General features: G+C 35.5%; 1 protein-coding gene across 2 annotated transcripts in view; it reads right to left on the reverse strand.

The window, feature by feature from the left end:
* Positions 1 to 12,742: 12,742 nt before the first annotated feature.
* Positions 12,743 to 15,865, reverse strand: part of SH3TC1 (SH3 domain and tetratricopeptide repeats 1) — a 773,464-nt gene continuing 770,341 nt past the window's right edge. For both annotated transcript variants that reach the window (XM_044062806.1, XM_044062804.1), the window contains one exon: positions 12,743 to 13,302. In XM_044062806.1, the coding sequence (XP_043918741.1) occupies positions 13,039 to 13,302 (264 nt within the window). In that variant the 3' untranslated portion in view covers positions 12,743 to 13,038. The remainder of the gene's footprint in view (positions 13,303 to 15,865) is intronic.

Here is a 15,865-nt window from a genome sequence, read left to right on the forward strand (position 1 = left end):
ATTTTTCTGATATTGACATTTCTATTTTGTGAACTTTTCTTGAGTTGGTGTTGAATGACAATATGGTTATTTTTGAGGGCAAATGCTTACACCAGACAGCTGGAGTGGCAAAGGGAGCCTTATGTACCCCATTATATGCAGATATTGTACTGGCAGCCTGGGAGGATAAATTTGTGTGTACCTCTGAATATTATGAGTTGGTTTATGCTTAGACATAATAGCTCCTAGAGGAAATAATACCAGAGCTGCTATCAGAGAAGAAAGACTATTACAAAGTGATTTGTGAAGACTGAGTATAGGTCATTATGTAAATGATGAGATGGGCTGATTGGCTATATAGGGAAGAAGGGCAAAGTTAAGCTTCATATAAGGGAAGCTGAAGAGGGGATCGGTAGGAATTGGCAGTAGGGTAGGGGAAGTGAAGTGAGCCTGAGCAGACCACGGGTGAACAAAGCAGGGCCTAACTACTTAAGGCAGGCATACCACAACAAATAATCACTTTGTTTAGGGGCAACATCACAGGAATTTACTGGTGAGTAGACTGCTGAGAGATTATTTCTATAGAGTTTAAAAGTAAAGATCTACACTGCCATAACTGAGTGCCTGTAGTATTGCTTTTAGCATATTTCCTACTGAGTCAGCTGTTTTAACCTTACAGTTCTGTTCTAATGAAATGCCATACAGAGATTCTATGATAAAATAAATAAAATATAGCAGTATTATATGTACAGTGGTTACAATACACTCAAGTTGCTCATTTGACGTATGGGGGTGAAATAGCCTGCAGCTAAATTGTAGGAAAATACCTACTTTAAACTTATCCTTGATAGATTGGTCTGTGCAACAGAGTTGCCATTATCCAGTACTTAGAACTGCAAAGTCCAGATAGTGAAGTTTTGTTTACTTGTTCATAGGTAAAACAAAACTCTTACATCAGTGCTGGGTCACATTGTTGTAGTAGCTGCCTTTCACACTAAGCTCTCTTTGCTGGAGAATGATTAAAGATACCATTCACTGGTACATTGGCCTAAAAAATGTGAGAATGATGGTTAAATATTGTCCCGTGACTATGGTGGGGCTTATATTTAACTGAAATGGAAAAACAAGTACAGTCATAACACTGAGGAAGTTAAGGAGATAAACGGTAAGTAAGAATAGTATTAGGGCTGATGAGTGTTAGAAGCAGCTGGGAAAAATGAAGGGGAAAGTAAAGAAGAAAGGAATGCCTATGAGAGATTTTAGGAGGGAGGAGTAAGTCCACATGAAAGAAAAGTGCACAGGTTAGAAAGATAGTGGAAGTGGAAGTTTGTCACCAGGAGAAAAAAAATGGTATGCATTACAGGCCACCTAAGTGACCACAGGCAAACCTTAGGTGATGTACGCTGCAGCAGTCAGCAGTGACCAAAGGCTCAAGCTTAAATCACAACAAAATGTTTAAGGTGTTAGCAATTATTCTGATTAACCTCAGGCAGAACTAGTATTGCACTAGCTGGATACTATACTTGCAAAGGAGTTAGGTTAGTCGTTTCAATGTTAGGCTGATGTTTATTCATAGGCCTCTTAGTTTGCAATATTTAAAAAAAAAAGAAATGCTACTGTGTGCTGGCACAACAATACAATGTAGAGAGAGAGAGAGAAACTAAAGACATTAAAAATGTTAAAATCACATTGCAAAAACAGAGCAAGAATGACAAACAAAATGTTCTACAGTGTAAAAAAATCACAGGCTTGTTATTCTCACTAGTACTATTTACAAGGCTGTGGAGTTTTTTGTAGCAGAACTAATAACTAGGCAATCTTATAGCCTCGCTAGATAATGTTTGGGGTTTGCATAAGGGACATCATGTCTGCTCAACCTGATTGAGTTGCTTGACATGGTTAATGAGACCAGGGATTACAGGCATATAGTTTACACTAACTCTATGTACTTTTCCAAGGCCTTCAACACTATACTCCATCCTGGGACTATTGACAAACTCTAACAACTCTAGCATCATTACTGATACCATATAGATAATATTTCACTTAACTCTTACATAGTTATTAAGAACTTGGGAACTTGTGTTGATAGACTCTTCATTTGACCAACATGTTAGAAAGTTCTTATGCCTTGCACAACTTTTTGATTGTCATATATTGTTAATGTCCAGATAAGTTACTGTCCCACTTTAATCCTTCTATATCATGTCCATCATCGAATATAATGCCCTATTTGTCATGCACCTTGCAAAGTACCTAAATTAAATTGAAATAATTTGATGTTTCCTCACCAAAAGGATCTCATGTCTCAGTACCCTAAGCTACTCAGACAGCCTAAAAGCTCTGTCCCTCTGTTGAATGTTATACTTACTCCTGAAACATGATCTCTGTTTAACTTTCTGTCCTATGTACAACCCTGATCTCTTTAAACTTCTTCATCTAAATAGAATGTGTGGTAGAGCAAACATCTGGTATAGAGACATAAAACTATATTACCATATCAGCAACATCAGATGGTGTAACAAGTGCATGACCTAATGTATTCCCCATTTCCCTAATATGTTGTCCTTCCATACCAAGCAGATTACAATGACCTTTAATAGCAGTCTGGATGACTTGATGGGTGATCACAAAATGTTTCCTGGGACATGTGAGGAAAATCTTAATAGAGGACACAGTTAGTCCCCCACTGACACCGGGTCATATGCCTGAGCTGCAAAATGGTCTTATTCACCATTACCTTAGTATGAACCTATGGAGCTATGAATGCAATATCTAATTTTAGCTTTATTATGTCAAAGAAATATATAACTTTCTTGCAGACGGATTGTAGATATTCTAATGAAAATACAACCGTTTGGTGTCTAATGCACCTGAAAATTATGATTCTTGATGTCCATTATTGACATCTAACACGTCTCTTGATAATGATGTCATGAATTAAATATACAGTTGAGTTTCAGCATGCCTTCACAAACACACAGTAGAAACATAAGTATAAAATTGTTTCTAAAAGTGCTGCGGTTTGAGTTATCCTACCCTTATAACTAGCAGAACCTAACAGAACCTTAACTTGTAAAGAACTATGCACAGTAACAAGGACAGTACTTCCATTCAATGAATCACTTTAAAAGTGCAATGGGTTAAGAAATGCCACTATTTTGAGACATTACCTACAATGAATCACCAAGTGCTAATCTCCCTGTATAAAAAAAATTCTCTTAGTTCTGGTGCTATCCTTAAGTGTTAGCTGAATTAGAAAAAAAAGGTGAGTTGCTAACCTATACACAGAGTCTAGAGTGTATCTTTGTTCAGAGAAAAAGTAGTAGCTAATTCACAAGGAATTTTGTACTGGTTTCCCAGTAACGAAGGGTCAGCAAGATGCATTATGTTCATAGCTTATGGCAAATAGTACAAGATGCAAGTCTGTCTGCATTCCTTTCTGCTTGAGATACTTAAAAAAGTAGACAAATTTTCATTATGCATTAGCATAAGCAAAATGTTAAAAATATTACTAGGTGTGAGACTGGCACTCTGTTGCAAATTAAACTATTAGGCATGGATTCTTTGCTCATACTTTGTACTTTTATAGTCTGGCACACTTTGCCATACAAATCCCTTCCATGACTATGAACTATAACTATGATCACCTTGTATATATTTGCATGCCATTATGACCTCATTTCCTTACCTGCTCTCATTTGCATGACTTGCATAAATAATCTGCAATGCACTTCTGCTTAGTGCACTACAGGGCAGCATAACACTATGAATGATGCTATGAATCACTAAGGTTCTTTATAATTCTTATACAATGGCTCATTGTATAATATGCAACTTGTGTTTGAATCTGGTTGATGACTTAATTTACCTGATAATGACAAGTATATCTAAATAAACATAAGGATTACTAGTTAGGGTGGTAATAGTTTGTGCTTTTCTTTACAAAATGTATTATTTTTCCAGTGTTATGGCCAAAGTGGTTTTGATCTTACTTTAATAAAATGGACCTATTAGTGCAAAACATAGCACAGGATCACCTAACTATTGAAATGGGAATAAATAAACACACAAGCATACAAATAAATAATTAAATTACCCAAATAAATAACAAAATAAAAAAAAAATGGGAAGAAATCAAAGGTACATGTCAAATGCTCTGTTTAGAAACAATATTGCTTTTAAGCAGTTATCACGATCAAGCACTTTGAAATAAAATCTGCATAATTCAGCTCTTTTGGAACAAGTACTATACAATGACTTATCCAGTTATGTATAACAGCATCTGTTGTACACTTACAGTCATCTTACAAAGGAACTATTATAGATTCCAGCCTGTACATGACTTAGGCAAAGAATCATACAATAAAGAAAATGTGAGTGTTTTTCCATGAAAGCCCAGCTCCTCCAATCAGTGAGACTGAACATTCGGAGAGGGAAAGTGACTAGAAGGCCTTCATAAGGATTGTTACAAATGATACAAAATATGACAATGGACCCTGATTCTTTATGGGACTTTCACTGAGTATTTCTTGGTAACATACTTCTATTACATTCTATGGGACAGGGAGAGCTTATTGTAATATATTGGATAATACCTTCCTGCTTACTTAGGTAATAAAATTTACTTTATTTTAGATGGAACATGGTATAGTGTTTCTTCTACTATCCCTTGTGGTGCCCAATATGGCCACATGGCTCCATGGCACTTTAGTGGCTCTGAATATCCCATTGGGGTAATTGCTATCATCTGGATTCCCCAATATCACTAATCATTATCATCTCTCTCATTTTTGGATGTTATATTGTTGACTTCAAACCTGCGAAAAGGAAATATTGCTGCTCGGATGAGCTGAAGTAATTCTGCTTATGGGATGTATAGATGTAGCTTTTCAGATATATGGTTCTGAAACATGAATCTCCAATTGCTATTTGCTGTGTATTATAGCTATCAGCATAATTCTAGATTGGGGGATTTACTAGCATTTGGGTATGCATCTAAAGTGTACCTTGATTTTATTTATATTCCTAGCAGGCTGAGAAACAAATCCATCTCCTTAGGATCATACCCATTATCTTTGTTGTTTTGCTTGGGTAGGTTGTAGAGCAGGATTCATAAGCAGTGATTGATTCTGTGCTGCCTTAACCAGATTTTGAACAGCAAATCATGGCTAATCACCAACAAAAGTTAGTTTATACATTCATGTGGCTCAGAGTAAAGGAACAAACTAATCTTTTAGTTAGTTCTTGTGTTCGCACTGTTCTTTACACACACATCAGGGAGCTCTGAATTATTCAGTGGAGATTTGTGCAGGCATCAGATGAGGCAATCATGGCTTTTGGTTATTGCTAGGTCTGTGGCGCAGCTTTTGATTATTATTACTAAATATAGGTTGTAGGGACTAGTTCAGCCAGTTTCGGCTGGGTGCTTGAATTCTAACTGAGATTTGTTTGTCAAGGAATTGTTAGCAGTTTAAATGGGGTGGTAGTGGACGCTATAAGTTAGTGGGTTCCCACCAATGTATCATCCCTTTACAGCACTGTGAGCAATGTCTCCAGTTCACTACTAGTAGAAGGCTTTTTATTTATATCGTGAGACACTGAACAGCCAGATTTGTTCGGCGAGTGTTACAGAGACATGTTGGGCTTGAACACAGCACAGTATAGTCTGCCCTAGTAAGATGGTAACAGTTCATAGACATCTCCTTCTATTGGGATTGTTTTCTGTGGTAGTTGGGAATGTTTCCAGGAAGTTCATTAATGAGGGTAAGCATGGGACATTTTTTGATGAATGTAGTATGTATATGTAAACATTTTATTGACTTTATGATATTTGATATGGTCCTGGGATGGTAACAGATTTCTTAATTGTATTATACCTATGAACATCTGGATGTGATGGAAGATATCTTTCCATTGCTTTTACTTTTCTAAATACTATATGTAGGGCCAATATTTTGATATTGTCATCCATTGCATTTTACACTCTTAAGAGCCTATTCCCTTTTCTTGAGTTGGCTTGTTTGTGTGTAAACATTGTCTTGTATATGTTTAGTGCAATCTGGATGGCATACAGTTCAGATAGAGCAATTCCTCAACCATTGCTTTTGTACTGTTTTGCATACTTTTGAGCTACAATTTACATTCAAAAGTGAATTTCAAGATGTTGTAAGCTTTATGTACAGTGTTTGGATGACGTTTGTGTTCTATGGGTTGATACCAGTGAAAGATTATCAACATTTATTACATATATCAACACTTTGATTGTTTTGCAATTTACACATAATACTAATAGAGGAAAAATAGTGTATTTGAATATAGAGTGAACCAAGGATACAGCTGATGGTAGACATTGTTCTAACACACACAGAAAATCTACCTTCTCAAACTCCTATTTACACTTTACCAGTTGGCATCCTATCTATCAGAAAAAGTCAGTGGTAAAAGAAGTGTTAGTCATTTGGCTAGAATGGTCACTGAGTTGGATAATTTTACAAGGAATGTGAGATGGTGACACATATGTTTTACAAGAGAGGTTACCCTGTTAATTTTGTTAATGAAATTATGAATGAAGTAACAACTGTGGGAAGAAATGGTACATATTTACTACCATTAGATAAAAATACAGGGATAAATAACACTGTGATGATTAACAACAGTAGGAGGGAGTTTGAAAATAATAAGTTAGTTGTTTCCACACTTTCACAGGATAGTAAGACCATTGCCAACATCTTGAACAAAAATTGCAAACTTTTTAAATCAGATAGCTCAGTGTTGAAAATTGTAAGTGAAAGTCCTTGTATTATTTACAAAAAAGGAAAAGCTTTCAAAAAATATTTAGAACATAACCAAAATAATGGTATTTTTGAGGCACAAGAATGGCATGGTAAAATGCATACACTGCTCCCAGTGCCCCAATGTAATAATTGCATCACAGTATATTATTAAGGCACAATCATTTAACTTCAATGGATACTATTATTGTAACTTCACGAAGTGAAAAGTCAAGTAAACTGTTGAAAAACACACAAGTGGCAAAGTGCTGACAAGATCAAACCTCCAAAACACGATATCTGCACCAACAGCAAACAGAACTAAATTTATTAAAAATGAGCGCTTTCGGTAGAGAGCATTCTCCTCACCTTCATCAGATAATGATTCTGTTTAAAAACATCCTTTTATACAAAGCTGATTGTTATTTGATTAATTAACATAATTACTAATGAACTGTTAAATGAGTCTGTTAAAAACTGGAACTAGCAGGTTTAACCTAAGCTGCACCAGATTCATTGAAAGACATTAATAAAAACCTGAATGGCAAAGATAAATAAATAAGTTATGCATGAATACTCCTAGCATGGCACGCAAAAACTGTTCCATGATTCAAATTGCAGAAATTATAAATATTTAACTACCTAAACATCACTAACATAAATAATTCTTAAAAGAAAATATATGTATCTTTTTGAAACTTTACAAAAACAACCTGTACAAGTGCGGAAAATCACATACATCTATGCATTTTCACACATTTTAATGTGCATTACTCTTTTATTATTCTGTTATTTTTACCACTATTATTATTGTTGTAATATAATTATTGTAAGTCCCGTTGTTATAACTATTGTTAGAGTTTAACTACTAAGAATAATGTAAAAATAATAATAATAATAATATGAAAAAAGGAAGAAAGAAACAAACAAACCTAAAAATGTGTACATACCTCAATACCTATTTAGTTATATGTAACATGTATAAAAATGTGTGTATATATATACTAAATGTAAATAAATAAGTATATACAACAGGTTTTAAATGAAGTGTCCTATCTTTTAAGAGCTTTTAATTTTAAAATGCATTTAATAGACACTATCTCGTTTAACCCTGGAAAAATGTAAGATGAGGTACGTACTTGCCAAAAGACCTCCTGTTCCTCCAACTCAAGTTGCCAAGGTCCTCCCCTAATAGAGGGTTGTACTTGTTGTATGATGGTAAACAGAAAGGAATGTTCAAAATGTTGGCTAACATGCTTGGCCAAGGCATTGTTCATATCCCCAATACTTATGGCATGTACATGCTCATAAATTCTTTTCTTAAATGGCCTATCGGTTTTACCGATATAAAATGCAGGACACTGTCTGCATGTTGCCACATAGACCACTCCTTTAGATAGACAGTTGAATTTACCATTTATTCTATAATGTTTCCCTGCCATACGTATACTGGTGCCCACTGAAACAAATTTACATTGTGGGCAACATCCACATTTGTTCATACCTTTTACTGTTCTGTTGGGCTTATGATTGGTTCTTTCCAACATGTTTTTTAAATTTAACCCCCTCCTGTAAGTAAATCTAGGTGTTTCACCCACACATTTGATCAGCTCCTGATCTTCCAACAGGACATTCCAGTTCTTAGTGAAAATATTTTTTATAGCCTTATAATCCAGACAAAAAGTGAACAGAAAGGAAATGTTACCAAAAGAATTTACATTTGCATTACTATTTTTAGGTTAAACCTGCTAGTTCCAGTTTTTAACAGACTCATTTAACAGTTCATTAGTAATTATGTTAATTAATCAAATAACAATCAAAAATATTTTCACTAAGAACTGGAATGCCCACAATGTAAATTTGTTTCAGTGGGCACCAGTATACGTATGGCAGGGAAACATTATAGAATAAATGGTAAATTCAACTGTATATCTAAAGGAGTGGTCTATGTGGCAACATGCAGACAGTGTCCTGCATTTTATATCGGTAAAACCGATAGGCCATTTAAGAAAAGAATTTATGAGCATGTACATGCCATAAGTATTGGGGATATGAACAATGCCTTGGCCAAGCATGTTAGCCAACATTTTGAACATTCCTTTCTGTTTACCATCATACAACAAGTACAACCCTCTATTAGGGGAGGACCTTGGCAACTTGAGTTGGAGGAACAGGAGGTCTTTTGGCAAGTACGTACCTCATCTTACATTTTTCCAGGGTTAAACGAGATAGTGTCTATTAAATGCATTTTAAAATTAAAAGCTCTTAAAAGATAGGACACTTCATTTAAAACCTGTTGTATATACTTATTTATTTACATTTAGTATATATATACACACATTTTTATACATGTTACATATAACTAAATAGGTATTGAGGTATGTACACATTTTTAGGTTTGTTTGTTACTTTCTTCCTTTTTTCATATTATTATTATTATTATTTTTACATTATTCTTAGTAGTTAAACTCTAACAATAGTTATAACAACGGGACTTACAATAATTATATTACAACAATAATAATAGTGGTAAAAATAACAGAATAATAAAAGAGTAATGCACATTAAAATGTGTAAAAATGCATAGATGTATGTGATTTTCCGCACTTGTACAGGTTGTTTTTGTAAAGTTTCAAAAAGATACATATATTTTCTTTTAAGAATTATTTATGTTAGTGATATTTAGGTAGTTAAATATTTATAATTTCTGCAATTTGAATCATGGAACAGTTTTTGCGTGCCATGCTAGGAGTATTCATGCATAACTTACTTATTTATTTATCTTTGCCATTCAGGTTTTTATTAATGTCTTTCAATGAATCTGGTGCAGCTTAGGTTAAACCTGCTAGTTCCAGTTTTTAACAGACTCATTTAACAGTTCATTAGTAATTATGTTAATTAATCAAATAACAATCAGCTTTGTATAAAAGGATGTTTTTAAACAGAATCATTATCTGATGAAGGTGGGGAGAATGCTCTCTACCGAAAGCGCTCATTTTTAATAAATTTAGTTCTGTTTGCTGTTGGTGCAGATATCGTGTTTTGGAGGTTTGATCTTGTCAGCACTTTGCCACTTGTGTGTTTTTCTACTATTATTGTAACTCACAACATGTAGTGTATGTGACAGTGTGCAATTCATGCCTTGCATTTTATATCGGTAAAACGTTTAGAAAATTAAAGGAAAGAATGTATGAACACTTGACAGATATAAGAAAAAGAAAAACTACTAATGCTTTGAATAACCATATAATGGAGTATAATACACAGAAATTTGGATTCTTGGTTATGGAACAATTTACTAGAGATTTTTGAGGGTTTATTACTGATGAACATCTCAAATTAAGTGAATTAAAATTATAAATTTAATGCCATGAACTACCCTGGTTTAAATTATTCTAGTTCCATCTCTGCCCTTTAAAGTTAAAATACTATGATGTTTAGTAGTTTTTGGCTATTTGTTTTAAGTGGAGCTTGATTTTTAATAGTCAATTTTGATCATGTGATGGTTTTAATTGTTATTTAATTGAAGCTGTTGATTATTGAGAACAGTTCTGATGAAGTTCCATTACTGAGAAAGAATGGAAGTGCTAAACTGTTCTTTATTTTGAATAAAGTGTTTGTATTAGTGGCGTGTAGTCAACAGTTTGCTCCACTGCAGTTTTCCTCGATCATTGGTTTGCATCTTTTACTGTGTGAATCAGTCACAGCATGAAGTTATGGGAAAGAGTAGTGGAAGCTAGGTTAAGAGGGGACGTGATTATTAGTGATCAGCAGTATGGTTTCATGCCGATAAAGAGCACTACAGATGCAATGTTTGCTCTGAGAGTGTTGATGGAGAAGTACAGAGAAGGTCAGAAGGAGTTGCATTGTGTTTTTCTAGACTTAGAGAAAGCATATAACAGTGTGCCTAGAGAGGAGTTGTGGTATTGTATGAGGAAGTCAGGCATATGACAGTGTGCCTAGAGTGGAGTTGTGGTATTGTATGAGGAAGTCAGGAGTGTCAGAGAGGTATGTAAAAGTGGTACAGGGTATGTACAAGGGTAGTGTGACAGCAGTGAGGTCTGTGGTGGGAGTGGCAGATGCGTTTAAGGTGAAGGTAGGATTACATCAAGGATCAGCTCTGAGCCCTTTCTTATTTGCAATGGCGATGGACAGGTTAACAGATGAGATCAGACAGGAGTCTCCGTGGACTATGATGTTTGCAGATGACATTGTTATCTGAAGTGAGATAAGGGAACAGGTGGAGGAGACCCTGGAGAGATGGAGAGATGCTCTAGAGAGAAGGGAAATGAAGGTCAGCAGGACTAAAACAGAATATATGTGTGTGAATGAGAGAGAGGATAGAGGAATGGTGAGGATACAAGGAGTAGAGGTGGTGAAGGAGTGGGTGGAGAAGAATGTCAGGAGTGATTTGTGACAGATGAGGACCAGTAACAGTTAAAGGGAAGGTCTATAAGAGGGTAGTGAGACCAGCTATGTTATATGGGTTGGAGACAGTGGCATTGACAAAAAGGCAGGAGTTTGAGCTGGATGTGGCAGAGTTAAAGATGTTAAGATTTGCAATGGGTGTGACGAGGGTGGACAGGATTAGGAATAAGTATATTAGAGGGTCAGCCCAGGTTGGAAGGTTTGGAGGCAAAGCCAGAGAGGCAAGATTACGTTGGTTTGGACATGTGCTGAGGAGGATGCTGAGTATATTGGGAAAAAGATGCTAAGGATGAAGCTACCAGGTAACAGGAAAAGAGGAAGGCCTAAGATAAGGTTTATGGATGTGGTGAGTGAGGACATGCAGGTGGTTGGTGTGGCAGAGCAAGATGCAGAGGATAGGAAGAAATGGAAACAGATGATCTGCTGTGGTGACCCCTAACGGGAACAGCCGAACGAAGATGATGGCCGTGTGGATTTTGAGTTTGTATATACTTGTGAGGGTGTTGGCTTACTATTGTAGTTAATGTGGCTATTCAGTTCTCACCTTTGTTGCACACAGTTCACTCCTTTTTCTAGGGCTTTTTGTTAATGTAATACAATTCCTGATGGAATCCTGATATAGAATTTGAGTTCAGTATTATGTAGAATTCTTGTTTTATTGAACAAGAGATTTCAATTTGTGGTGTATGCACTGTTCAAGTTTGGTTAGTCGATATTTATGTATGTTAATGTGGTGTTAATTTTTTACTTTTTTTATGAAATATAGGCTTAACACTCAAACGAATAATATTTAAATCCAATGACAATTTTATTCTAACTAATATGATATATGCAATCTTCTATCTGTGGACTTTTTATCTTTTTCTTTATATCACTCCTATTTTGTCCTATCCCTTGTTGAGCATCTCTTTTGGGCTGTTCTGGACATGTTTGTTAGTGTCTCTAACATACAAAGCATTGGGAGATTGAGCCTTCATTTTGTCTTACATGCAAAGCATTCATTGGGAGACTGAGCCTTCATTTTGCCTCTTATTTTTTGGCAGTCTTTTTTGTGACTCTTTCATATTTTCATGTTTTGAGTGAGTCATTAATGCTTAGCCCCAGAAAGTATTTCACTTATGGTTTACAGCTAGCATTCAGTTGAGTTATTTGCTCTGTATACTTCTGCAAGTACAAAATGTATCAGCCACAGTAATAACAAAAGGATTATTTTATCTTGTAATTTGGAAGGATCTTAATGCTCCAGTTAAAAAGAAAAAAAAAATTACAAGACTGAAAACTGAATGTTCAAATAGTATTATAGCAAGAACCTGAGCTGAGGAAATCAATGTTTTAGAATATCTTCAAATGATAGAGGTGGTAGGAATACATGACATTCCCTACATGTAGTATAGTTTTAAGTCAAAGTGAGGATTAGGAAGTATGCAGATGCTTTCTCTCCTTTTCTGATGTGACCCACTCATAAAAATACAAAAACATTGGTTCAAGCTCAGTGATGATTGCTATTCTATTGATGTCAGAGGTTTATCCTCAGGCATTCATTAGAATTAAATGTGATCCACTATTCTTTTAATTTTCCATAACTGTTTATTCAATATGCCTATTAAAAAAAACTTGCACATTACTGCACGTGCAGTATTCAAATGTTATTTCTGAAATAAAAATGAATAATGGTCTTGGAATATAGTTCTAGCAGTTGATGCAATTATCCAAAACATTTGTTGCAAAATGCATTACAAGCTCTTCTAAGAAAAGAGACATATTAACAGTAGATTTGCAAGTCGGGTATCTTGTAAAGACTATACCTTGTCGCATATTAGGTCCATATCTGTGTATCACCTACTTACAATACACTACATTAAGTACAGTTTTTAAAATATGTGTTTGCTGTGTTTTGAATTTGATAATATCGATCCGGTGCAAGATTGATTCTTCGGATATTTAACTCTGTTGCAAATGTTCTAGCTTTCTGATAATAAAATAAGGACAAGCTTCGATCCATCAAGAAGTTATGATAAATAGTAGCAAGTTTTGTGCAAATCTTTAATTGAGCTTTTTTGTTGTTCAAATCCATTGCAGCAGCCAAGGCTAGGTGATAATATCCTGCAGCATCAAATGGGTCCTGAAATAAAAACAGAACAATGTTAGGAAATCAAAATTAGTTCCTAACATTGCTCAGCTTTGCAGTCCTTATAATAACATTTTAGTCTCTCCTATGCTTTTCACTACCACTGCCCAGAAAAGAAACTAAAAACATTCCATGAGTAAAATATGCTGCCTAATAAATGCACAGTAAAATTCTCAAACTAATGTTTGTTCTGTTTTAGATTATAGACAAAACAAAATGCTTAGTCTGATGATTGAAGGTCTTATTTCATCTGTCACAGTTACTGACTGCTGCACAGTATTATGTTTTACAAATTAGTAGTTTGTTGCATTCTGTTGTAATCAAACTCTGTCAAAGGGATTCTCTAAATAAAGCTTTAGTTTGATGGGGGTTATATAACTACCGTCATTTGGTCAAAGTGAGATATATAGATTTACTGAGCATGACTCTTCCAAGACTATACTAACCACAGTTCTCATTAAAAACAGACAAATAAACATTGTTTTTCTACAGATACATCATGAAGTATTAGGAAAAAATATAATTACTCCAAATTACCCAGTTCAATGCAATGTAAAAATACAACAATGTATTATACATTATAAGCATAGACTTAGAATAAAATGCAATGTTGTCAATGTGTGGTTGTTAGATAGGAATTCTCAGAATGGTGTAGTTTGAAAACTTTAAAAATGACAGCAGACCTCATGTTTTGAAAATCAAAATTATAGTTTAATGCTGTGAATAAATGATTATGATATTTAATAGCTTGTCTGTAAGAATAAATGCTATACAGTGTGTGTATATATATATATATATATATATATATATATATATATATATATATATATATATATATACATATATATATATATATATATATATGTATACATGTATACATATGGGTCTACCTGATAACACTGTCATGCCAAAACACCAACAACGAAATAAACGACACGACAAAACCGAAAAAAAAGAAAGTTCAAAAACACGAAACTTCACACGCCTGACAAACCACATTCCCGACAATCAACAAAACAAATACCTTTCCCGAAAAACACACACACAACACAAGCACACCAAAAACCTTACAAACCTACACTAAACCTTACATACACAACTATCTATGCACTAACTTTAACCCAAACCCTAACTCTAAGGTCCATCACTATCGCACACTTACCTTACCTGCACCCTAACCCTAACTCACTTAATCCGCCCCTAACCCTTAACTCTGTCACTAGCACACACTTACCATACCCGCACCCTAACCCAAACTCACTTAATTTGCCCCTAACCCTCAAGTCCGTCACTATCGCACACTTAACTTACCCACACCCTAACTCACTTAACCTGCCCCTAAACCTAAAGTTCATCACTATCGCACACTTATCCGACCCGCACCTCATCCTAACATCCGTCACTATCACACACTTACCTTACCCATACCCTGACCCTAATGTCTGTCCCTATCGCACACTTACCTTAACATGTCAACATGTTAGTGTTCTCAGCGTCAGGATTTTCAACTGTCGGCCTTCTCTGTTGTCGATCTTCCAGTGTCGGTGTTCTCGTCATCAGCGTTTAGAACTTTTGGTGTTTTCAGTTAGACCCATAGATATATATATATGCATTCCTCATTGCTGAAAATGAGCCATATACCCACACCTGTTAGAAAGTGAGTATAAAGGAACTTGTCAAACTCATACATATCGGCCAGTCTACCAAAGACTCCTGTTGCTTACAAACATCACAAAAATGCACCTTATGTAACGTAGGGCATAAAGGTGATATTCAGGCCTACCATACTCAGAACTTCCTTGCTGCTTGTCCAAATGTACATTTCCACTGTTGGTCTGTTTACCTGTGTCCATTTTTCTACCAGTTGGATGCATTTTCCTTCTCCAGTGACTACATGCACCTGTTTACTGACTTCTTTGCAGTTGTAGATAAGTGTCTCATTGGTTTTTTTTTTCTTTGCTTGTTTTGTGCTCCTTCGAATTAATGTCATCCAGGAGGGGTCAATGCTAGTGTGGGAGACAGATTCCCCATAAAGACTGCCACGATAAGTGCCTTTTTTTTGTCTGGAAGCTTCTCATGACCATACATCTTGTTGAATTTGTCAAGCACTCTTCCTGAAAACCCGTCACAGTAGACTTTCTTCCCTTTCCTTGTATCTTTTGAACCAGCATCTTAAGCTTCTTACTAAAAAATGGAAGGAATCTCCCTCCCCGAGAGTCAACCATTAGGGAATAAGAAGGTGAAAAAGGTATGACTGGGATATACTGCTGTCCAGCCTCTGCCAGGTGCTTCTTCTGAGGTTGTTACAAACCTGGATGCTCACACAGCTGTGTTGTCATATTTCTCTGCTGAGAGCATGTTGGAGGCCAGTGAGGATCCGGCTGGCAGCAAGACCAAAGAGGCTTTGCAGGCATCCATCTCAGACATTCAGTGGAAACTATGGTTGATTTTTTCCAAGGGGCTTGGGGAGTTCCTCTGTTTTTAGTTGGGGAAGAAGTTCCTACTACAGTTCCTGACTGTTGTTCTGGGTCTGAGCCTTGTCAGTTTTTGGAGGGGT

Source organism: Protopterus annectens, chromosome 2.part1 (assembly GCF_019279795.1).
Source record: "Protopterus annectens isolate FY-2018-M chromosome 2.part1, PAN1.0, whole genome shotgun sequence".
Lineage (NCBI taxonomy): Eukaryota > Metazoa > Chordata > Ceratodontiformes > Protopteridae > Protopterus > Protopterus annectens.